At 37.0% G+C, this 26,922-nt stretch overlaps 1 protein-coding gene across 2 annotated transcripts in view; it reads left to right on the top strand.

Annotated features, from left to right (window-relative positions):
* The window catches only part of SV2B (synaptic vesicle glycoprotein 2B), an 81,245-nt gene extending 55,227 nt beyond the window's left edge, over positions 1-26,018 (top strand). For both annotated transcript variants that reach the window (XM_072402693.1, XM_072402692.1), the window contains exons 3-13: positions 6,529-6,709; positions 8,731-8,882; positions 10,398-10,531; positions 10,999-11,088; positions 12,834-12,944; positions 16,210-16,298; positions 16,386-16,550; positions 18,145-18,278; positions 20,487-20,687; positions 21,833-21,992; positions 23,139-26,018. In XM_072402693.1, the coding sequence (XP_072258794.1) occupies positions 6,529-6,709; positions 8,731-8,882; positions 10,398-10,531; positions 10,999-11,088; positions 12,834-12,944; positions 16,210-16,298; positions 16,386-16,550; positions 18,145-18,278; positions 20,487-20,687; positions 21,833-21,992; positions 23,139-23,322 (1,601 nt within the window). In that variant the 3' untranslated portion in view covers positions 23,323-26,018. The remainder of the gene's footprint in view (positions 1-6,528; positions 6,710-8,730; positions 8,883-10,397; positions 10,532-10,998; positions 11,089-12,833; positions 12,945-16,209; positions 16,299-16,385; positions 16,551-18,144; positions 18,279-20,486; positions 20,688-21,832; positions 21,993-23,138) is intronic.
* The last annotated feature ends 904 nt before the right edge of the window (positions 26,019-26,922 follow it).

Raw genomic sequence — 26,922 nt, 5'->3', positions numbered from 1 at the left:
AACTATTATTGTAACTACAGTTGGCCTAGATATGGGATGAATTTACTTATCTGACATCCAATCAACCTGATGAAGGAACATCTAATCAGACTAGAAACCCGTCTAAGGCCCCCAGATTCACCTTTTAAAATGGCAGGTTTAGCTGTTCCCAGGTGCATAGCAATCTGCTGTAATATCTCCAGGAGCAGCTAATTCCCCCACAGGGAACCTGTTTGCATGTGTTGTCCTTGTGTTTACGGGGGTGCTACAGTTCTTCCACCAGAGGAGGAGAAGCAACCGCATGGTCAGAAGCAACATATTGCTTCCAGGACTTGTCCCATAACTGCAACACATCCACATGCAAATGCTTGCACAAAGTGGTTCCCAACTGCAATGGGATTGGTTGGGAGCACGGCTGAGCATGGCGTACAATGCTGGGATTTACTGCAAGTCCAAAAGGAGCCCCAATCTCTTTGGTTACCACTCATTGTAACACATGCTGACAGTGCCTGGCCACTTTTCCTCCACCCTCAATAGTACCATGTACATTTCACTGAAGATAAAACCAATTCAAAGTTTGCATTATTTAATGTAAATTGAATGATCTAGGCAAATAACCCAAAGGTATCGCCATAGTATACTATCGAAATTCCACGTTCACAATACAATACATACCTGAATCAATGTGTGTCGATTATAAGTGTTTGTCCTTGAGGCAGTTTTTCACATCAACTAAATCTGCATTCCTAGTATATGACATGTAAGTCATTGACACGTTATTTAATATTTTCTATAAAAAGCCAAATCAGCATTGACTTTTATCATTTGATCCTTGCTCCGATGGACAAATAGATTAAAAACCAGTACAGCACTTTGCAGCAAACGTGTCTATTTACTCTATTAGGTTGGCGGATTTTATTGTAGTGCAGAAAAAAGAGGCTTGATACTTTATTACAAGGTACCATGAGACCAATTCAAGCATAGCATTGCCATCTGTCATTTTTGGCCTTGCTTTGAACTTAGGAACGAGATAGACTGTCTGTACATGTCCTTGTGTAAAAATGGAAAGTCATGGCAAAAGCCCTGGAGACTTCTGTGTATCGTGTAAGGATACAATGATTGTTTATTGCTAACAAACTGCATAAAATTAAGGATTGTAGCATTGAACATTGTTTAAAGATTGATATGATGGTAATGGTAATTTTTTAATTATTAAAATGACAAGTCAAATCTGCTTTAGATGCAAATTTCTAAAACTGTTGAAATGTCCAATTTCTTGCAATATATACTCAAGTATAAACCAAGATTTTTTTTCCCTTTAGAAAGCCAAGGTTCTTTAGAAAAAGAATACCAGTTTATTCTCGGGTCACAACAGTGGATGTAAAGTGTAAAAAACTTGCTGTCTGACATATAACACGTTTTTTACACACATTACATGAAAATACAGCACCATCTAATATTTGTCAACAATAGTGCATGAAAAGATAATTTCAGAGCAAGTGACTCATCATAACTTTCTAAAAAATACAAAATAATTTGACCTGTAAAATTGGGGAGAAAAGATATACAGACCATGGTTTATATTCAAATTGGTTTATATTCAAGGATTTACTGTTCTTAAAATTCATCTTCATTTTTTTACACTTAGTTTCTTGATGCATCACTATAAACCTACTATACAGAGCAAAGCTAGAGGATTGCTTTAATGCCTCCCTCCTCTACTTTAATGCCCCATTCTCCTTTACTACATTAAACTTTATTCAGTTGCCAGGAGCAAAAAAAGTCATTGGTACGTTCAATATGAACATATGTCTCCCCTTTCTCTCATTTAATAATGCTGGTGGTTGGTGATTTCCCCATTGCTGTCATATGGGCATGGGAGGACAATCTGTGTAATCTCTGTCTAGAGTGACTTAATTTAGAGTTTATTCAAGGAATCCTTAATATGCTCCCCGAGGCTGAAAAAAAGTGACAGGGGAGCAAAATAATGATAATGATAAGTATGTACTACTGGGAAGGAAGCATTATAGTGCAGTATATTTAAACCCATGAACAAAAGTTTCTCATATTCCAGGTGTAGCGGCCACATTATTGTTATTATTATTATTAATATTATTATTATGAATAAACAGGATTTATATAGCACCAACATTTTATGCAGCACTGCACATTATTAGAGGTTGCAAATGACAGATGAATTCAGACAGTGATACAGGAGGAGAGGACCCTGCCCCGAAGAGCTTACAATCTAGTAGGTGGGGGAATTTCACCCGCAATAGGATGGGAGATATGTAGTGGTGGGAAGTAGTGACGGTTTCAAAAGAAAGAAGATGGGTAGGCAATTTTGAAAAAATGGGTTTTGAGTGCTCTTTTAAATGAGCAGAAAGTAGGAGCAAGCCATTAGCTTTCCTTGATCAGGTTACATTTTCTGTAAGTACAGAAAAATATCTGTTGCAGAATTNCTGGCTGTGAATTTTAGAACACTTTCTCCCTACATTATGGAAAATACTTCCCTAAGGCAGGAAAGTGCTAAAGCTGTGAATCTATCATTACATTTTTACATTAAATAAAAGGGTGGTTAATCATTTTATATAATAAAAATTGAAAATGTTATTAGTTTTTTTTATATCATTCTATGTAATGCTAATTTTAAACTATATGTATATTTACCCTTATATTTAAAGTACACCTAATCAGTCTTGCATATGGAAACATTTTACAGCCTTTCCTGAAGAAAACCTCTGTATTTTTGCCCACCTAGTTGGATTTGTGCCATACAGTCCTCTAATGAAGCACACATTTGCACGAGAAAGCATAATCTGGTCATCATGTCCTTCGGCAGCAATTACAGGACAATATTCTTGTACTGAACTTTTAAATGACCCCTTTTTTGCTCTGACTTATTCAATTATATAAATGATTTTTACCAGTTTAAACCTCTTTGTATAAAGTCTCATTCCTAAAGTCATTAAAAAAAACCTTTCATTTAGAGAAATGATATTATCTTCCAGATGGCACTAGTAAAGTTTTCAAGCAGTCAGGTACACCTTGTCCTAACACATTGCTGTAATGAAAGTTGCATTCTTGCAGCATTTTACTAACAGTGTGTCAGAATGGAGATTATTCCATAGTCAGATGCTGTGCAGGCTGAGTCAGAGCTCCCTGGAGACTTTCACTAATGTGCCTTCAGACCACCTCTGCCTGTTTGTTTGCTTAACAGGATTACATTCTAATGGAGATGGCTAAAATTAGACTTGGCACGCAATTTAAAGGACTTTTACAGTGCAGACTGCTTGGTGTTCACTAGTATACACAGTCAGCAGTTCTCAGTACATCACCTGCATGGTGTAACTCTGCATTGCCTGGATGGTGTAAAATGCTGTTTAGATGGAGTGGCGCAGTAGTGTCTCACAAGTGCGTGTTTTACAATGTTAAATCAAAGGCATAGCTCTGCAGTTCTGGAAGAATATTCATGCTCAATTTGAACTGCAGATTTTATTTTATAGCGGATTAAAATGGACCTATCACCACAATTTTTACTTTACATGTAAGGGTATAAAATATATTATAAAGGTAAAATTTAACCTTTTGTGTGTGTGTAAAGGGGGGGGGGGGGGGGGGGGTGGGGGGCTTGGGCGGTTAACACTCTTTAGAAAAAAAAAAAGGTGATGCCCCTCTTATCACTTATCACGATAAAGACGGAATGGGAGTTCAGAGCCTCCTGGGATACCCACGCCACATATCCCAGGGGCTCCTACAGATCTTTTTCTTCAATGGGGTAAAAAAAAAATGCTGATCTCACACATAAACAGTGAGATTGGAATTTTATTTTCCCATCTACTTCTCGCACATGCACAGTGTGAGATTGGGCGGCGTGGCCTGAAGGCGGAAAAAGGGAAAAGAAGATTTCAGAGCCCGGGGCCTCCAGGCCAGGACACAGGCGGATAACAGGACCAGATCCAGGAAACCTTAAGAGGGTTCGACGGATATGCGGAAGTAAAGTTAGGTGAGATTTTTTTCATTTTCTATTTTTCTTCCACTTTAAGATAATTTACCATTTTTTTGTAGATATCATAATTACACGCACATTGTAAAATCATTGATCTGGTCTATATCAACATGATTTTAATCACAAAAATGGCAAATGTTCTACATTTCTTATACATAATTATATATTTTCTGCAATGAAAAGAAAAGATGTGGTCGCAGTATAAGCCTATTTTTTAAATTGTGAAACATAACCAAACCATTTAACGTAGTTCCTGTTCCTGTTCCTAATCTTTTTGCAGTTATAAAACCCCAAAGCATCCCCATTCCAGTTTTGCCAAACTCATCACCATTACCATAAGGGAACCAATATGACTGCAAAAAATGTTAACAGCTAGCTATTACTTCATATATGGATAGTTAAAAACAAAATATCTAAAGTCAATTTTGAATAAAAAAATAGATACAAATAGAAAGATTTATGATGTTGGTGTGATGGATTTATGGAACCAAAATGCACTGACAATATTATTTATTTGTCATCTGATATATCAAGTCAAATTCTGCAGTGAATTTCTTTATAATCATTTGCTATTAGTTGGCAAATGTTTTCAATCCTGGACATGATCCATTTCAGGTTTGCTGGATCATGGAGGTTCTCACATGATAGATTCTTTTCTTGGAGAGCTTTAATAAATCAGTTCCATACGTTCATCATTTGGTGACTATATCTGAAAGTTGCATGAATGGAGAAGGCTCCTTCTACAAACAACTAAAAATTGCTCATTTTATCATTAGCAATCAGTTTTTGTATAAAAAAAAATGATTGTAGACAAAGGTAAGTAAAAGGTTTGTGTTTGCTTTGATTGTCCCATTTTACATTTGTGGAATAGGATGAGGAATGCATCTGTAATAGTTTACTCATCCACAAATTATAATAGGCCCAGATGGATCACAGATCAGCTTTGGCTGATTGACCATGCTTGCATATCTGCTTAGGTTTCTGTATCTTATTTACAATAATTTTTTTGTAATTGTCTATTGTGTGTAAATGGGCTTAATTCCAAAAGAGGATGTGAAATTCTCGAATAATTGTGGTATAAACAATGAACGCATCAATCAGTCTTATTTATTAAGCCAAAAAAAAAGCAATACACAAAATGCAGTGACTCCATGGACAGAATGGCAATCAAAATGTATTTTTCATTGGGCTTGAGTGTCAAAATGCTAGCAATAAGAATATTTGCTATTTTTCCCAATCAGAATCAAACCACCTTGGAGAATGACAGATGGAATGGCACGGGGGAATCAACTATTATACTCATCATGATATATATATATTGCTTTAGATATTTTGCTTGTTGTAGTTTCTCGTATGGAAAATATTATATTTTTATGAAGTGGTATTGCAAAAAGATATAGCTGGCATGACTATATTATTAAAGTGTCAATGGGATATTATCATAGGTCAGTAGATTTGTAATTAAATGAAAAAGTTTTTTTTAGAGTATAAATATAGTGTGCTAGACCCCCAAATACCCTGGTACCCATCAGACCTCTGTCCTAAATTATGCCCAAGTCTCTGAACACTATAAAGCAACCTTTCTTAATCTTTTTAACATGGGGGAACCTTTGAAATAACTTTCAGGTATTAGGGAAGCCCTGCTATAATAACTATATCCACAGCCTGCAGAAACTAGCATGGTGGCCAGTGAGTAGAATGCCTCTTACATTTCTTGCCAGTGGGAAAATGTCACCATTAAAGATTTCCAAAAATATAATTGGTGTCAGTTAAACTGACCTCGGAGGCTGCAACAGCTCATGGCCCAAGGAACCCATTGCAATTGTTGAGAAACTCTGCTATAGATGGCAAAACTTTAGCGATTCCTGATAGTAATTGCCAGTAAGATCACCTATCATATTACAAGGCATACAGCAATATATTAAGGTGGTTACACCTCCTGGAAGAGACTTGTTATAATAATTGGTTTTCCAACTGTAGGTAGACCAGAACCGCCATCTTCTTTTACAAGGCAAGCGAAACGCTAGGGAAAAATGTCCAGAGTGACATCAACATTGTATTTGCTCTGAACCCAAATCCAATTAGCAAAACTACTCCCAGAACCATTTTATTGTATAACTGTAATTTATTGCAATTGCAAATCCAATATTTAGAGCAGACCTATCACTAGAATTTTAACTTTACATAAAAGGGTGGGCAATAATCCTTTTTTTATTTGTATAAAAAGGGAGCTCCTCCCCCTCTATCTTTACCACCCTGGGGATAAAGATAGAATGGGAGATCAGAGCCTCCTGGGATACCCACGTCAGGAATCCCACAAGGCTTCTTACTGCTCCTTCTGCACATGCCTGATCTTAGGTGTGTGCACAAGGAGCTTTTTCTTCAATGGGGCCAACAAGTTATAGGATAACCCTTCTGGGTACTGTTTGTGAAATATATTGAATATAGTATTTATAAGCGATCCAAAGGAAGTCCTAGGTGGATCTGAATTTAGTTTCCATTTAAGTGACAAATGACTTTGCTTCTTGTGTCTCTAACAGGTTTAATAGTATACCTGGGAATGATGGTTGGTGCGTTTGTCTGGGGCGGACTGGCAGATAAGCTGGGCAGGAAAAAATGTCTCCTCATCTCTCTGGCCATCAATGCTGCCTTCTCATTTGTGTCCTCCTTTGTCCAGGGCTATGGATTCTTCCTTTTCTGCCGCCTTATTTCTGGATTTGGGTAAGTGTATGTATACACATTATCAGCACTAAAACACTCATTATCCAAATAGAATAAGGAATTAATATATTATGAACAATCTGAATACATATATGATATTGGCCAGCAATATCATTAATCTGTTTTTTTCATGAAACATCGGTAGCAGTAGTAATATAAACCTGCCATAGGTGCTAATCCTTCTCTAATTGAGTAATGACTTTAATACCCACAGACAGGAATGCCTGTTATATTATATATTTGCCTTAAGTACAATATATAAATATATTTTTGGTATTATTAACTAGTATTTATATAGCGCCAATGCAGCGCTTTACACAGTCCATAGTCATGCCACTAGCTGTCCCCCAAAGGAGCTCACAATCTAATGTCCCTATCATAGTTATATGTCTTTAACACAGACTAAAGACAACTTTTTGGGGGAAGCCAATTAACCTAACTGCATGTTGTTGGAGCGTGGGAGTACCAGATTTGAACCTGTGACCCCTAGGCCTTTGTACATTTAACACACGTGCCTTTTCGGCTGATAAATACTCAGTAAATATTATAATAAAATACAATTATAATAAACTTGCTCCATCAAGCCAATTTCAAGCAGTATTCATATCATTCTTTATTCCATTGCTTATACTCATGTTCCTTTTCATAATCAACCTACCTCCATCCCCCTTAATAATGTTTGCAACAGAACCTGATCCCATTATGATTTTATTAGGTGGTGTTTTTCAAACACAAATAACCTGATGCCTATTTTGCTCTGTACATGTGCACGGTCATCGCTCCCCCTAATGATGCAGCACCTAGTTTTCGCATTGCCCCTTGTATAGAATCTTGCAGCCTCCTAGGGTGCTGCTGGATGACCTGCTATTCTTTCATTTCAGGAACTCTGAAAGTAGGAGGCAAGATAAAAATAATACAAGTATTTACCCCCCCCTAATAAAAAAAATCCTATTTTTTAAAAATGTAATGGATCAAAGAATCGCCCAAAATAACATTTCTGATAATCTGTCTACTTTTAACTGCTGAAGAACAGGCTGCACTTTATCATGTTGTAATTTCTGCAAAGCTGTATATACATCAGCACTACTGGGCTACATTCCCTGGGACAGAAGGACAGACATGTAACTAATATTAGGACATGATAAATACCAGGCTTTATTATTTTTTGGCAAGAAGGTTTGAGTTATACTTGTGCCTATGTATGGATAGTTGTATGTTGAGCCCTATGATCACAATATTATGTTTTGAAAGATAAAGAATTGGCATGCTTTGGGATGTATATTTGGTTTAGGAATAATAGACATGGCTCTCATTTTAATGATGTTATCAATTGTAATAGATATATTGCATGTTAGTCCTTATATTGTATGTGCATAATTAAAACCCTTTAAGTATACCTAAAATATGCTTATATAAAAGGTAAAGCTTAAGTTTTATTAGGGTAGTAAGTGGGTAGAACCACTATCAGGCTTATATCTGTGTCCCCATTAGATAGATTCATTCTTTTTAACTGTCCAAATTATCACTGTCCCTGAAAATCCAAAAATTGTACTTACCAAGAATAGAGAAAAAGAAATCTTTCAATGGGACATTTGTTCCAGAGACAAGTATCTAAATGAGGGTTTTCCTTTAATTGCACCGGTATCCTCATATCCACTATAGGGCAGGAAAAAAAGAAAAAAAAAAGCTTTGGCTTTAGATATACTTGGAGTTGCAAACTCTAATAAAGACTATAATACCAAGTGTACACTGTGCAGCTTAACTGGAGTACAGTAAATCCTAAACAAATATATAACAGAATTCACTGATATTGTCACAATCCCATGCAATAAATCACGGATATACAAAACGTCTCAGGGTATACAGGAAAAAAATGATGTCTGTCTTCCATGTTTGCTGATGAGCTGTCACAGCTTCCATTTATTACATCTTTTACATTTTCTGTATTTAGCAGTACAACTTTTTTATTTAGTCAAAAAGTATTTTGTTACTTCATCGTTTGACTTACATTTTCCTTGTAGTATTGGAGGCTCCCTTCCCATCGTCTTTGCCTATTTCTCAGAATTTCTGGCTCGTGAGAAGAGAGGGGAGCACTTAAGTTGGCTTTGCATGTTTTGGATGATTGGTGCAATCTATGCATCAGCAATGGCTTGGAGCATCATCCCCCACTATGGTAAGAGGACAGGAGATGGATGGCAAGGAAGGGAATGCTTGCTTTTTGGGATTAGTAACTATATATGAGGGGGTGCTTAGAAGTTCCTGTCTTTGCCCAGAAAGAAGAGAGCCAGAGTCATGAAATAACACATTTATTCAAAATATTTCCCCCTGAGACTGATGCACTTGGTACAGCGTAGTTGCAGCTTTTCTAGACCGTTCAAAAAAAGTCCACAAACCAGCTCTCAGAAGCATCTATGACGTCAGAAATGTCCTCAAAACGTTGCCCCCTTAGGTGTTTTTTCAAATTTGGGACAGGTAATAGTTTGAAGGGGCAAGGTCAGGTGAGTAGGGGGGATGGTGGACCAATTGGAAACCCAAGGTAGTCAATTTGGTAGCCACAGCCTTGGATGTGTGCACAGGTGCATTGTCCTGCAAAAAAAGGATCCCTTTTCAACTTTCCACGGTGTTTCGTCCTAATTGCCTCCTTCAGCTGCTCCAGGAGGTTAGCATAAGAGCCCTGAAGTAGGTAGTTCACCAACAAAATACTGTCTTTGTCCCAGAAAACGGATGCCATGTCTTTTTTTGCCGATTTCTGGGTTCAGAACTGTAGCGCCATTCCTTTGACTGTTCCTTGGTTTCAGGATCATAGATGTGGAGCCAGGTTACATCCTCTGTCACTAACCTAGTCAAAAAGTCCTGTGCAGCTTTAAAATGGGCCAAAACGGCTTTGGATGCTTCAACTCGTTCCTTCTTCTGATCACTGTTCAAACATTTCGGCACCCACTTCGCTCAAAGCTTGTGCATGTCTAGGATAGTGGTGATAACAAACCCAACACGCTTCTTTGAGATGTCAGGTATCTTTTTTGCGGATATTCGCTGGTCCTCAATAATCAGCTCATGGATGGCATCGCAGGTTGCCAGGTCCGTTGAGGTTTGGGGGCGCCCACTGCGGGGCTCATCTTCAACGGTGAAATGCCCAGTCTTAAAACGAGATATCCAGGTTTTGAGGGTGCTGTAGGAAAGACACTTCTCCCCCAGTGTTTGTGACATCTCAGTGTGAATGTCCTTTGCTGACTTTCCCTGGAGAAACAAAAACTTCATGACGGCCCGTAACTCCAACGACTTGAAAATTGCTTGTGCCTTTGCCATCACAGCTTCTCACTAAAAGAAAAAACAGTTTTAAGAATCGCAAAGACCTAATATTGGCACAGTTACATACTAAGATATTAGTCTGTCATATGCCCCCACACTAATGTTTCTATTTCATCTGGAAGGGTGCAAAGCCAGGAACTTCTCAGCAGGGGACACTTTTTTAACATGGTAATTGAAGGATTTATGAAACTTTACACAATTAAAGGAATAGTGCCAATTGACTGGGAAATAATATTTTGCAGGCCATGAAACATTGTGGTGCTAAAACGTTAAAGTCTTTAAAATGTGTTATATCATGTATATAAATATATATATATATATATATATATATATATATCATATCATTAATCTTTATACCGTTATTATTTTATTCTTTCAGGATGGGGATTCAGCATGGGAACTCACTACCACTTCCACAGCTGGAGGGTGTTTGTGGTTATATGTGTCCTGCCCTGTTTAGCCTCTATTGTTGCTCTAAAGTTCATGCCGGAAAGTCCTCGATTCTTACTGGAGGTAAAGTACCACCTATTTAATCATTTGGTTTTATTATCAACATCGGAAACAAATTATTTCCTATGTAGGAATTTGCATCACTGTATAAAATATGTTTAACTTCAAAGTAAAGTTTGCTCTTGATATTTCTAGTCTTTAAAGAACAAACCAAGTAATGTTACAGGTCTATACAACTTTGCTTAATATTCAAGCAGAAGAATGTCCAGTAACAGACAAAAACAATTCTGCTTTTTTTTGCCTGATTGTACTTGAGTGTGGGAAGTTCATATCCTATTTTTTGACAGCATAGCATATAAGTATGTACAGCATACCTCATCTTGTTGTCCTTCATATTTGTATTTAAAAAAATTCACATCAAGGTGCCAGTACAAAAAGATGTAATATTTATGGATATAACCATAAGTCTAAAGAGCTTAAAAAATTGAGCAGTTATCAAGAATAAAATAAAATTTTGCTTTTCTAAACAGACAGGAAAACATGATGAAGCTTGGATGATACTGAAGAAGGTCCATGACACCAATATGAGAGCAAAAGGAGAACCAGAAAGAGTTTTTACAGTAAGTATTTCAAATTTGAATTTTCTAAAATAAATAAATAAAATAAAAGAACAAATATGTTCTTTTGAATCAGAAATAACATGCACAAAATATGTTTTAGAACTGATGCCTGGTTATCCATTTTTTGTTTTTGTTCTTCTTTGCTCTTCTTTTGTTCATCTTTTTTTTTTTCTTTTTTTCTTTGAACTTTTGTTCTTCAGTCATGTTGGTGGGAAGGATTTAAACAATTTAATATGAAAATCAGAGTGGTATTTTTTTTTTTAACAAACTGATCTCAAATGCAACTAAGCATTGAGATACAATACCGCAAGCCAGGAAAATAGGAGGATGATCTGTACTTTACTATTTCCATCTTCAAGGTACAATGGCACCAACTGGTGTGACTGTGGTCTGGGCTCAAGTTTGCTTAAGGTGTGCAGCCCCAGCTGCAATATGAACATGTGCATAGAAACTAATTATTGTGCACTTTCTATGTGAAACACAATTCACACAAAAGGTCTGGGCTAGTAGACCTGGTACTTTTATCCAGAGATTAATGGAGAATAGGGCCCCAGGCATGGTAGCAGCCTTGTTACCTTATCCTTTAACTTATACTGATAAGGATTGCAATGGCCACAAAGATGCCCCATTTGCATTGCCTGTAGTGGCATTGACCCATGAAAAACCAACTTCCTACAAGTGTGTCTACTTACCAATGTGATAGGTAGGTTCACCACATTCACCAACTGTGTTTTCCTCATAATTTACTGCAGGAACATGAAGGTTATAGCTGGGCCCCCTAGATACATATTGGGCCCTAGTCTGCAGCCTAGGTTGCCTTGTGGATAACCTAGCCCCAGTTATTCTGTGAGGACAAAAAATTAAATTATATTTAAAAGTAATAGGAAAATTAGATCTGTGTCAAGGGATTTGTATACATTTACTTGCATGTATGCGTATAATTTACGGTGATTTGGACTTTTCTTTAAAAAAGCATGCAGAAGGATTTAAATTCAGCTTTTAGCTTGCATTGTAAGTAATGAGCTCAAAAAACATGAATGAGACATGATAAATGAACAAAATAATTAATGGAAGAATCACACATTAGCAATTTAGCAGCTACGTTTTTGTGGAATTAACAGTGGCTCCAAATTACTCTACACAGGTGGGAGAACCTGGGCCTGAAAACCCAGTTTCCAGAAGTGTTTTGTACTATAAGGGTTACCTAGAGAATGTTGGTGCTAAATATAATTGGTTCACAGAGGTCAAATAATTACTTAATGACCCAAAATATACCAAATATAGATGTAAATGTGTAAATTCTTCACATCATCCTTGCATAGAACAATATAGCATGGCATGATAGGAGCACCATGTGGCTCTTTTTCGATCTAAAGCTTCACCCCTCCCCCACTAAAGCTTCACCCCTCCTCCTTCTCTAGGCACTGGGCCAGCAGCTTTAGAGAATGGATTTTATGGAGGATTGGTCTACTGTTGACCTATATAGATTTTAACCATATAAGTAGAGCATTGACAGGACGGTCCTCAGCACAATCTTCAATGCTTGCACTGACAAAGATAGGAAAGACTTTACTGGCCATGGATTCTACATCTAATTCCAATGACTGCCTGTTGATAGCAGTGGGAAGGGGTTCATATGTGTTGGAAATTCATTTTTTTATGAACAGACATAGAAATATAGATAAAGACAATTTACACATGGTACGAAATTTTATTCATCAAACTCTATGTATTTCCTTCACCAGGTCTCCAATATTAAGACACCAAAACAACTGGACGAATTTATTGAAATTCAAAGTTCAACTGGGACGTGGTTCCAACGCTGGTTTGTGAGGCTCATGACTGTTGTAAAGCAAGTACGTTGCTATATATATATATATATATATATATATATATATATATATATCCTTTTTGAATATTTAACAAATTATTATTTGGCAAAGCAGGATATGACAACCTGTGAGCAATACTGTAAAAGGTCATTCACAAGCGAGGACGTATTGTAGGTTCTAGACCAGCCTTAGTCAACCCCAAAATAATTTTCAGATTTTGGGAATCCTCTCCTAAAACCAATTTATTGAGGATCAGTGAAGAACATGTCTCCTAAATAGGTGGCACGTGGAAAGAATGCCCTCTTTAAAGTGGTGGCTAGAATACTATCCTATAATAGATGACATAAAACTTTGCTAGCAATGCAACTGGTTCTTCCAAGTGATGTTGGCCCCAGACTTTAAAAGACATCAATAAACTGGAGATCAACCAGCCACAGTTTGAGGAATCCCTATCTACCTCTGGAGGAACACCCTGGGATCCACAGAACCCGGGTTTAGAATGACTGGTGTGTACCCAAAGTCTGGATGCATCTAGGTTGTATTACATGGCTTCCACATATTTACCAGAGACCTATGTTTTAATTAAATATTGGAAGTCATTTTAATTAAGGTTCTTTTTGCTATTTGCATAGTTATGGGAAATGTTGTTTGCTCTTGCACGTCAAAATCCAAATTCCAAAACAGTGAGTGAGCATTGGCTTGCTTTTTCTGGATTAGTTTCTGAAATGAGATTAGGCATAAAACAACCAGTAGCCGATGTATAAAAGTTGTCTGCATTCAGTTTAATCCATGCTTTCATTGTGGAGAATACTAAGCCCAAATATTTGTGTCTTCCTGTATATTTGGAATTGAATATTCTTCTTTCACACAACCCTATCATTAGAGATATATGGAGATGACCTTTTAAAAAATGCTTGTTACCTGACTTTTGAACCACACACCTAGAACAAACTTGCAGCAATAGGTATCAGCATAACAGACAGTGTATAGGGGATTTCAGGTGGAGAGGTCAGCAATTGCAGCCTCCAATTTTTAGGTTTGCCAGGTATTTCTTTATTCTCTTTTTCAGTGCCAACTATAAATATTCAGGTCACAATATTCACAAGGACATATTATGGGAATACATTTCCCTAGCTGGGGCATAGACATTAAATACAATCTGACAGATGATACAAGCCTTCCATGGCTTCCATGAGTGGAAAGTAGTAATATTTAATTTAAAAATGTCTATTTTAATTTTATCTACAATTTGTTGAAATACATGCAGAAATGTAATATACCCCTCTTTCCATCTATTTCCATTAAAGCCCATGACTATCATGGTAATTGCAAAAGCCATGAACATATTGTCAGATTGTCACCTAGATTGCACCATGTTACAATGTACAATATGAATGTATCCAATACAAGCTGACTGCTATTGTGCTTTATTCATCAATTTAAATGGGAATACACACAGCACCATCTAGTGGATGAATAAGAGATTAGCATGTGCTATTCAACCAATGTATTCCAATACTCAAATATAGAGATTATGTTAGCTGCCTTTGCTGAACAGGGGGGTGCACTACCAAAGACAAACTATAAAACTTGGGAAGAGCATGGGCTTGCTATTATTGTGGTAGTTGTGGTGGTTGTGTAGGTACATAAATGCAAATGTTGACTATATTCTGTTTAATCTATACCAGTTTTTTGTTGGAATTGCAATCGGAATTAGAAATATAGCTTGCCTGGTTGGTGTTCTGATACTCTGGGCCTGATTTATTAAAGCTCTCACCCAGCTTCACTGATGAAAGTGTATCCTCTCCAGGTTTGGAGAGCTTTATTCTCCTGGGCGGTTCATTTCTGTCCGGATTTATATGTCTAAACGCGGTACATTGTCTTTCATGAAAATGTATTTTACATTGTAGGCCTGTAATTTTTAGGCATAACTCACCGAAATATGTCCAATATTTAATAAATTTAAAACTTTACATAAAAAACACAAAAATCTGTTAAAACAAGGGTGCATAAATTAATAAAAAATAGTGAAACCTGTAATATAATTGTACAGTAGCATATATATAATACAGTTGACAATCAAAAATCTGGCAACCTCCGGACCTGAGGAGTGCCAGATTTTTGAAAATTCCGGATTTTTATTTTATACTTACCTCCACACACAGGCCAGCCTTCCTCTCACATAACCTGCGGACATCTGGCACATTTCCGGAGAGCAGGCAGCAGGGACGTCTCAATGTGTATTTAGTGTAGCAAACAGACCTAACAGCTGTTTCTGCAGTGCCATGAAAACATCAGTGGCCAAACAGTGTACTGCAGTCCCTGTATTGAAAATGCGATCCAAAATATATGCCGGGCAACTGAAGGATCCGGATTATTGATGGCCGGATTTTCGATTGTCAACTGTTATTTTGTATTGAATCTAAATTCTCACCACACTCCGGCACGCACTGACGCAAGCGCCACTGTCATCGGGAACTCCCAGGAAACGTCAGTGCACTGACCGGGTGACAGATCGGACGAAGAGGCTATGGGCAGAGGATGGCAGGACACCGGACTCCGAGGGTTGCCCAATAGTAGGTACCAGGTAAGTCTTTTTTTTTTTTTTTTTAGCTACCCCGAGTGTAGTTTAGGGTTATCACTTTCAGCTGGTTTGTTTTACCCCGAGCCACACTCAGGGTTACCACTTTGTCTATATTAAATCAGGCCCTCTGTCTATATTACTTTCTTGGCACCCAATTTATCACCCAATCTACATGTTTGTTTCAGCTGCATAACTAAAAATACCAAAGATCAGCTTTATATCCAAAATAAGTATCCTTAAATACAGCCGCAGATTTCATAATCTCTTAATAGAAGTCAACTTTAAGATTTATTTACAGTAAAAAAAGGTTTTTTATTTATTTTTTTTGGGGGGGGGGACACTTTCCCACCTCTGAACTTTCACCCCCCTTATCTGCAATATGCTATGCTCAATGGTTTTGCAATTATTACATAAAAGCTGGCAGCCCTAGGATTCAATAGAGATTTAATGGAACTTAAATAGTAATCTAATGTTTTTGTTATTCAATCAAAATGGAATACAAATCAGGAAACTTTACTTGTTTCTAGCTATAGATTTGTTTAAAGTTGTTGCAATACATACAAATAACTATAAACTCAGTGCATCAAGAGAAGAGAATCAATTATTTACCTATTTTTTTAGGAATGCATTATAAAATGTTTGATGGTATAAATATACTGGAACCTGTGCTATACATTAATTCTGATTCCCTTCCCTTTACGTTAGATTTGGGAAAACATGCTGTATTGCTTTGCTGGCCAATACAGAAAGAACACCATAATTCTGGCTGTGGTTTGGTTCACCATGTCATTAAGGTAAGTCATATTACTTGCATGTGATTTTTATTCTTTTATACTCATATCCTATGCAGGGAATCACATCTCTCTTATTGTTCCTTGCAGCTACTATGGCCTCACAGTCTGGTTTCCAGACACAATCCGATACTTACAAGAAGAAGACTATGCAAGCAAAGTGAAAAAATTTAAAAACGAACATGTTCGGGATTTTGTGTTTAATTTCACACTGGAAAACCAAATACATGAAGATGGAACATACTACAATGATAAGTAAGTTACTGTAAATGTCAGTGAAGCTGGGTGATTAGGCAAACCTGGAATGGATTTCTTAAAAGTCATTTGCTATTTGTTAGCAAATGTTTCCAATCTTTGAGCAGATCCATTCCAGGTTTGCTGTATCAGCACCAGCTTCAGTGATGAAAGTGTATTCTCCAGTGCAGTGGTCGCCAACCTTTTTGGTCCCGCGGACCACTAAAATTACCAGCTCCTAACCGTGCATGCGCAGGGAGCCGGGTGTCACTCAAAGGGGGAGAAACCTCCCCCATAGCGATGTCATGATATCATAACACCGCCCACTTCCCAATCGCAGATCTGAGCCTGCGATAGGAGAGTGAATGGGTTCTTTCCAGGGACCGAGCCCGCCCACTTCCCTGAGCCAGGGATTTGTACGAGGGACATGGTATCCAGCTCTGGGTGGTGCTCTCCGCCAGCAGGGTCCCTCTTCTGACCCATCTCGGGGGGGGCACAAAAAATTTTCTTGCGGACCACCGGTTGGCAACTGCTGCTCCAGTGTATCTCTCCAGCCTTGGAGAACTTTAATAAAACAGGCCCAGTCTTTTTTTGCTGTCTGTGTCCAATTAGGGAATTTATGTTCACTTCCTGTTCTGTAGATACAACTGGGAATGGTGGTAAATCTCTCCAATGTAAGGACAATACACTGTAGACATTGTATTTATAAAACATGGAATCTGACATTCCTTCAAACAATCCCTGGTCGTAAATCAGCAATAGCAGCCTCCATACTTTGTACTGCTATACCTGACTAATATAATTTTTAGATGCAAATAAAGGAGCAAGTACATAACTTTGCTCAGGAATGGTTTTAGGCAAAATAGGGCCCTGGGCAAATATAGGATACCCCAAGTACACTGCATTTCAATCCTGCAACTCTGCCATTCTGTCTTTTGTAGACCCTGAGCAACTGCCCCGTTTGCCCTTCCCCGAAACCAGCGTTGACACCTTTTTGCATATGTTTGGTTATCCTTTTAAGCGCCTAATAAAGTCTCCTTTCCCATACTATATACCAATAATGACTCCACCCCAGAATCCACATCTGCCCCACCTAATACCACTTTATTTGATCTCTACACTGACTGAAACGAATAGAAATATAACACAAGCAAAGTATATTTGCAATTTGAATAAATTACACCATACTACATATTGCAAATATTGTTAGAATTCCCTTTAACATGCTGACATCTAGTGGCAGTAAAGCAGAATGTTCCCAGTTCTATCAAATATTTTGTATCATTTCAGAGAATAAAAGGTGAGCCCTATTGTTGGTCTGTTTTTAAAACTTTTGGCTTCAGAACTTCACTAATCTGGACCCATAAGCCATCATGAGGATCAGAGTCAGGAAACAACCCCGCATCTGTATCCTTGTGCCTGGCCAATAAGTCAGAACAGAATAGAGCCATGGTTCAGCAGGACACATAGAATTTATACAAGGAAAGGTTAGCACTGGCTGAGATAACTTTGGTAACTTTAATAATGTTGAGGCTGATGGTATCACATCAGATTACAGAAGATACCAGTGTTCAAATAATAATAACCAATTTCTTTCATATTTTGCTTACTGTAGGTTCTACAAGATGAAACTGAAATTTGTCACATTTGAGGACTGTGTCTTTGATGAGTGCTACTTTGAAGATGTCACCTCATCAGGAACGATCTTTAAGAACTGCACTATAAAATACTCCTACTTCCATAACACAGGCAAGGCACCGTGCTTTCTATAGGTCATGAACCGGAGACAGATATTGTAATAATTGCTGCTGCTGTTTATAAAAACATGCAATAGTATACAAGCAATATATATTAATAAAGTGGATCTCCAGGAAAATATATTTTTAGGTTATATAGTAATTTCATCTTTAAATACTACTAAATTATGGGCTGAATCTTTCATTACCATCCTACAACCTACAAGACTAGGAGTGGGAGGTTATGGCTGTGTAAGGTCATACAAGGCTTTGATTCTAAAGCGGCCTTTTTTTTACCTTTTTAACATGAGGGAGTTCTTTTTATTAGGTTTTCATGGAACTTAAATTTACTATATTCACACCTCACAGAACATTAATGTGAAGAATTCCTCCTACTACTAGGAAGAATGTCAATCTTACATATAGCCAATGAGATTATTGGTGTCACTTAAACTGATTTAAGAGGCATAATTAGATAATTTTGTAATCAACCCCAGCAACCTAGTTCAAAAACATTTTTCTAAAGACAGTGTTAGTTGGGGTGATAGTCGTTAGGAAGAACACAGAACAAACTCAAGAATGGGTGAAATCAGAAGAAGTCTTGGTGCTAATTTTGAGTACAGTGAGCAATGGGTAGACATATTGATTAGTTGTTGCACCCACATCACTATTCAGTATTGTAAGTGTGTGTAAATCACAAGTTTGGCCAAACAGAATGACAGTCCTTCTGTACAACAGTCGACATGTCCAGGTTCTAACTTTGTAATTAGCAGTTTGGCTGCAGTTCTAGTTTCAATCATCCTTATCCTTTGACAAACATCTAGGATGAAGTATATATATTTTAGCTTGCTATTCATTTGATGGTGGAGGCATCGCCTTTTCAAGCTTTTTTTTGCTTGTTGTTCACCCAGTAATCTTTCAATTAACACATTTGCTTTTCTTGGGTGGCTACATCACCCATCCACTGCATCTATTGAGGGATCCATGGTTGTTACCCTAAACCATTCTCCTAATAAGAACCACAAATAATAATTTTCATTACATGGGGGACAGGGGATTAATCGCTAATGGTCCCAATTAATCTTGTTGCTCTCTTGAATACTTGTATTTAGGGATGTGGCACTTTTTGTACAACGACTAAATAGCTGGAAAACTTGATATGTCATAGAAGGGAAGGTAACCACTCAAGGTGCTACTCAACATAGTCTGTATTACAAGTAATGTTTCTACACCATCATTTAACCCAAATATTAAATCCTCTTTAAAAAAAAAGTTGATGGTCCAACTCCATGATTTGCTTTCAGTGTTGGTTTCCTGTTCTTTAAGCTTCATTATCCATCTGTGCACATAGTGTACTCTTGTTGATGGTGTCATCTCTGTGGCCTTTTGTTGATATCAGACAACCTGCAATCCTACTTCATCAAAAACTCAATGACGACACGTTGCTTCTGCTTGGAATCCATTATCCACCTGCAATGGAAAAAGAGATTTTAAAATGCCTGCATTGTAGAAGTATTGCTCTACCAATATTGGAAATTTGGACAAAATATCCTTTAGGTTTTCTTCAAGCTAATATACTCGGGCCTCTGACAGCCTGTGTATCTTACCTGGTATTGCGTACCAGCACGGTGGCTCAGTGGTTAGCAGTTTGCAGGTTCTCCATGTGTCTGCGTGGGTTTCCTCCCACATTCCAAAACACATGCAGTTAGGTTAATGGGCTTCCCCCCAAAAATTGACCTTAGACTACTTTAATGACATATGATGATGACTGAGGTAGGGACATTAGATTGTGAGCTCCTTTGAGGGACCATTTGTGTCACAACTATGGACTTTGTACAGTGCTGTGTAATATGATGGTGCTATATATATACTGTGAAATAATATTATTACCATGCTGTGTGCCATGGTTTCATCCAACTCCTATGCCATTACAAATGATGATATAGAGGTTGTAGGATGGGACCATGCTGTGTGCCATGACAGTGACACATATGGGCCTTCATAGAGAATAAAATTTTTCACAGATGTAGTTGTTATTTTGATTTTATGTTCAGAGTTATATTATTCTAATATTCAAGATGTTAATATTGCTCAGGAAAGTTCCCCCTTAATGGACTTTGCAAATGAGTTTTAAGCTGAAGTTAATGTTGCTTATGATTTCCATATCTTTTTTTCTGTTTAAAATAAAGTAACTTTGTTTTTTTATGTTGTGATTTTCCAGATCTCTACAAGCACAGGTTCATTGACTGCACCCTAATAAACAACACTTTCTCCAATCACAAAGACGATTGTGACATTGACTTTGAGGAAGATAATGATTTTCTTATTTATCTGGTCAGTTTTCTTGGAAGTTTATCTGTATTACCTGGAAATATTATCTCAGCCCTCTTGATGGATAAAATTGGAAGGATAAAAATGATTGGTAAGTATACAGATTCAATATCATAAATATCAGCATATACATGGAACCTTTCTAGTAAAACATGGGTATCAAAAATTTTTTAAAGAGAAACTTATAAACCAGTAAATCCTTGGCTATCTTAATTTCCTTCAGCCCTTTTCAGGGCTCTCAGTTATATCCCACACTACTATCTTTCTTCTTGATGATATTGCATGATCTTGCACTTAGGGATAACAGATATTTTAAAATTCGATCTCGCAGCGAATCGGGCCATTCTCGCTTACGGAACATGTAAGAGAGAATGGCCTGTGTAAATTCCGTCGAGATCAAATTTTTTCGGGACCTGCAAGAGCTATCTTGATTGCTCTTGCAGCCCTGTAGTATGTGTTTTTAGATAGAGATTCTCTATCCAAGAACACAGCAGTCCCGCGGCTGTGCTAATCATGAATTAATGCAACCGTGGGAATCATCCTGTGATGATTCCCACAGCTGCATTCATTGATAAGCACAGCCGCGGTACTCACACTGACATGAGTACCACCACAGCTGCATTCATGAATGCAGCCGTGGGAATCCTCCTGTGTGCAATCCCCAGGCACTAGAGGTTAAATGAGGGCTTGTAATGATTTCCTCTAGTTTCCAATGGGTCCGCGAAATTGGTTCGCTGAAAGTACGCAGACCCATCGGAAGTTTGAGGAAATTTTTGCGAGAATATCAGAGGCATTCTCTCTTATCTCTACTTGCACTTAACATGCACAAGATCAGGGGAAAAGCCTCTGATGACCCAGTCCCTGATTTTGGGCGTGCTCGGAAGGAGCAGCCTCTTTGGATATGTGACATAAGTATCCCAGGAGGCAGCAGGTTCCCCCTTTAGTGTTTACCACCATAGCAGCAACGTCTAAAGAATGGAAAATTAAACAAAACAAAATTAAAGTTGATAAAAAAAATTAAAAAGCATTTTTTTAAAATATGTAGCAGGGAATGCCACCCTTTTATATAATATTGACATTCTGATGATAGGTCCACCATAAACATATCTGTTACAATGTAGACATAACTTTATGACAGTAACTATTTATGACAGTTTTGTTCAGTATGAATTTCATATTTCTATTTAGTATTTATTATATTTCTTGGTTCACTTTATGTTTGTATCTTCCCTGCAGCTGGATCCATGCTCATCTCAGCAGTTTGCTGCTTTTTCCTATTTTTTGGTAACAGTGAGTCTGCAATGATTGGCTGGCAGTGCCTGTTCTGTGGAACCAGCATAGCCGCATGGAATGCCTTGGATGTAATTACTGTAGAGCTTTATCCTACAAATAAAAGGTATTGTGTGTACATCATATTGTTTTCCTATTGTATTGCTGCACGAGTCTGATATTTGACATGTATTATTTAGAAAAGAGAAGTTATAGAACTGATTTCTGAAAGTTTATTGCAATATCGTTTTAACAAATACGGTTCTATCCATCCCAAATGTCATAATTTTCTTGATTTTACATAATTTACTGAAAGAAGTAGACTAAAATGGTAATGTAACCAAGAGGCAGACACTTCACAAAGAGGAATGAGTGGCAATTTTTCCTCTGTATTGATTTCATGGCAGACAGTGCATTTCTGTGGTATGCAGACTTTCTGTAAAAAGTTTGCTGATATTGCTTTAAAAGTTATCTGAAATTACAATTTATGGACAGTTCCAAATGCATTCACACCTACAAATGTATGTGTATAAATTCACCTAGTCCTGCTTAGTGGAATCAGCCATATGTCATACTTTCAGAAGATTGTTTTGTGAAAATTCTGCACAGAGTGGAAATGCACCTTCTATTGTGCAATCAGTTCTATGGAAATGTACTGCAGATCACATGACATCATGATATACTTCGTGCATCAGATTCTTGATGGCAGTGCTAATCTCCCTTTGTTCTTTTTAAAGTAGTTTGTCTTTTAGCCCTGAAAAAATATATTTGTCCCTTACTTATTAACTATAATTATATTTAATATAATTGTTATGTTTACTGGAAAGCTAAGACAACATTAGATAGAAGTACTTGGGTTATACCAATACATGGCCCTGTGTCGTTAATGTAAAGTGTATAACAAACTACTGATGGCCAACACAAAGGCAAACAAGATCATTTAGAAGCAAATGATCCATCATAACCAACTCAAAAGTACAAAATATATTAACCTACAAAAAGGAAGAAAAAAGATAAACAGGCTAAGCCCATGTGATTTTTTTCCTCTTTAAATAAACACTTTAAAAATAACACATCACAAATGTATATATCCCCATCAACTTATTGGCATTTCATTTGGTTCCTGGTTTGAATGTTATTAATGACAGACATGTTTTGTCAGTTTTCCTGTTTTTTTTTTAAGTAGGAAATGTTTATATTCCCTGCTTTCCTATTTCCTTACTTTCTTTGTTTGCATATTGCATATTTATACTTTAAAATATCTTTTCTACAGAGCAACGGCATTTGGGATCCTTAATGGCCTGTGCAAGTTGGCTGCTATATTTGGAAACTCCATCTTTGCTTCTTTCGTTGGCATAACAAAAGTTGTTCCGATTCTCCTTGCATCCACAGCCCTTGTTGGTGGAGGCCTTATATCTCTTCGACTACCTGAAACCCGAGAACTTGTCCTCATGTGAATACATAACAAAGGAACACACTACTGAGACCTTTCAATGAAAGCGCTAAAGCGGTAGAAGATTTGGGTACAGAACTTCTGGAAGTTGTTTGGGCAGAGCCAAACAAATCATCGGGAATTTAAATACACACATCATTTTGGTCCTCACAGCTCAAGGGAATCCGATAGCCAATGCTGTTTTCTCTCCTTGATAAACATTTGTGTTTTAGTTTATTTTTATATTGTCATTGATTGAACATAATGTATAGAATAGTAATCTTGTATTACCCGGGTTTCACAAATATCCTGCTACTGTTATTTAAGTGTGAGAAAATAATATACTATATCCTCTATAACTATCCTCTATATTATCAGATAATTAAATAGATCTTTTCCAGTGTATCTTATTGGACTGTATGCAAACAATAAATGATGGAGACTCTAGAATGTAAAAGAAAATATATTACCAAAGGATGGTTTATATTATATGTCATCATGTTAATTAAAGTCAAAATGTATTTTCTCCCTTCTGCTGAAGGGGGACCAGAATGAGCGTCAACCAAGATATCTTTTGTAATGCATGGTGACTTGATCAGGCTAACCTTGATGGTGTAATTGCACATGTGTATAATGGGCCTTTATGTATCTTTCCTATTAGTGTTTTTTTTTAAATTACGTCTACTCAAAAGAGAGGTCATCAGAACCCACATCAACTAGGTCTGGAGGCTCAAATTCCCTTCAGTGAAGGTAATAAAAATTGGTCCACTCTACATAATATGAATATTGCTATATCCCTTATCCATAGGAGACAATATAAATAGGTGAATGTTATAGTTATGACTTTTTCAACAATAAGGGTTTCTGCCTGTTTTAAATATCCTCTTCAGGCTATTCTGCCATCTTTTCTTTGTCTTGAATGGGAAATCCTCCATTAGTCTTACTATTCACTTAGCTCTGCACATCAATGAATATCCCAAACAGCAGGACTGAGGTATTGAGAATATATACATTGATTTCTAATCCCCCTTAAAAAAAAAAAAGGTAAAGGCACTGCCTAGCCAAAAACAAAAAACAAAAACATGCAGCCAGTCCTAGGGTTTGTCAAGGGGTTTCTTGGGCAATTAGCAGTTTGTTACTCTTTGGTGAGGTTACCTAATATGAGCGATCTTTTGGCTATCTGTAATGGTGGCATTCTACCCAATGGACTGCAATGGAGGCATTCTTTCTACTGGCCATCACATTAATATACTGTGAGTTGTGGATATGGTAATTATAGAAGGGGTTCCCTGATAACCTGAAGTCTGAAGTTTTTTCAAGAGGTTCCCCCATGTTGAAAATGTTCAGAAACATTGCTTTTTTATTTTATTGGATCACCTTTAGCTTTGATTGTGGCATACATTGGCCATGGTATCATTTCAATCAGTTTATGCGATGTCACTACATTTATTTCCATCCAGATTTGCAATTGTTTTTTTTTTTTTTTTTTGCCATGATGATGGAAGAGTCAGGCTGCAGTGTAAAGTCTTCTCCAGCACGCCCCAAAGATTCTCAATAGGGTTAGGATCTTCTGTGCTGACCAACCCATGTGTGACAGTGATGTCTCATGATTGCTGATCAACCATTCAATCTGAGCCTATTAATTCTTGGCATCTTGGAATATGCCTGTGTCATCATGCTGAAAAGCCATTGATGGAGCAAAACTGATCATTCTGTATATGGAGGTAACCAACTGATCACATTTGTGGGCACATAACATTGCTAAACTTAGAACTAACCAACTGAAGCAAACGCAGATCATAATATTGCCACCACAGGCACCCCAGAGGATAACACTGCCCCCAAAGGAAACCCCAAATCATAACACTGCCCCACAAGCTTGGGGGCTTTTTTGGCCAAGTGTTGTATATGACCACAATGCTCCAGTTTTTTTACTCTTGTCTAGTGTTCCAAATACTATTGATTTTACACCTAATATTTCACCCCTATTACCACACATATGTATAAGCACAATATTTCTATTTGCCAACACTGCCAAATAACACATTTGTTTTGAGCAAATATACAATTTTTTTGTAAACTATAAAACTTCTAAAGCAGTCACTAGACCTTCCTAAATCTTGGGAGTTATAATTACGTTACTGTGTTCTGCGTAAAGACGTCACTGTTTGTCCTTTTATTTGTTATCACACACTTACATATTTCTTGAAGGCACTTCTCGTTTCTAAGTACCTCCCATTGCCCAGTGTTTATGCTGTTAGACAAACATTAAAACGACCAACACTTTGATCAACATTTCCAAAAATAATAATAAAATATTAAGTTCTTAGTCCATCCTAATGGCGGCATATTTCAATTTCTTCAAATTAAAACTACCTTAACTTTTAAAATGAACTGCAGCGACATAGAAAACATTAAGCAATAGGCTATAATGAACAATATCTTATTGTGATTTATTTTTTTTTTTTATATTTTCTGTACTTGACATTTGAATCACCCAACAACAACGCTAAAGCAGGTATAATTGGAGAGTTCAAGAATGATTTTTATTAACTAATAATTCCAGGGTGTTGTCATTAGCTTTTATTTATTGCTACGTTTAAGGAATGCATTTTGTGATGTCTGTGTATTCAATATGTATGTTTCAAAAAACATGTTGATAAGTATAAATCAAGCTAATTCCTAATTAAAAATAAATGTTTTCATTCTAAATATTGGAAACAGTGTACCCATGAATCACGAACTGGGTTTTTATGTGTCTTGGGGACTCACTTTCCGTCTTGCTGTTACTTCCACAATATAAAGTGCATGAAATATGACGAGGAGGTTGAATATGATATTTATAAAAAATGATAAAAAGTAACTGCACATTTTCATTTTTTTGCTATGGATCTTCATGAATTTGCATTTCAGGTTACTTATAAACCACCAAAGTTAACACAGGGAAATGCAAGATCATAAAGTATTATTAGAGTGCACAATTTTGCTACAATTTTATTGTGGTTTGTGAATGATCATCTATATCTGATCCCTCTGTTTGTATTAAATGGAAAATCATCACTGGCAGATTTAATTACATACCTGTATAGAAGTCTGTGAAGAAGTCTGCAAGTAGGTTTAAAACTATCCCAATTGAACATGTTATTATATTACCTGTAGAAGTAAAAAAGTACATGAGCATTTCCAAGACTGCAATCAAAGCATGAACAAGGGACCCAATTTTCATCACTAAAGATGTGTTCAGACCTGAGTTTTTTAAGCATTTCCATGTGGTTTTCTGGACTCTCAATCCAGTGTCCAGAGGCGGTTTTCCACCTCTGCTACCTCCACAGACAGGTGAATGTTAAAAAACACATAAAGAGGCTTGTACAGGCATTTTTACGTAATGAAATTGACGAAAGAGAGAGAGAGAGCTAACCAGAGAAATGGCAGATGAACTAAGCAATTACGTTTTTTAACAGGTCACATAGAGGTTAAATAGAATGACTCCAAATATGGGAAGTGCCTATTATCACATGCATGTAATTTCCATGTTGGAAATTCTCTTAGCTTATAGACAGTTCCCTTTTCTCAATTGAAAATAAAACAGTGCTTACTCATTCCAGCCAAATTTCTTCTCTTGTGA

Source organism: Pyxicephalus adspersus, chromosome 2, assembly GCF_032062135.1.
Source record: "Pyxicephalus adspersus chromosome 2, UCB_Pads_2.0, whole genome shotgun sequence".
NCBI lineage: Eukaryota > Metazoa > Chordata > Amphibia > Anura > Pyxicephalidae > Pyxicephalus > Pyxicephalus adspersus.
The sequence above is the reverse complement of the archived record's forward strand: the minus strand, read 5'-3'. Positions and strand labels throughout refer to the sequence as shown.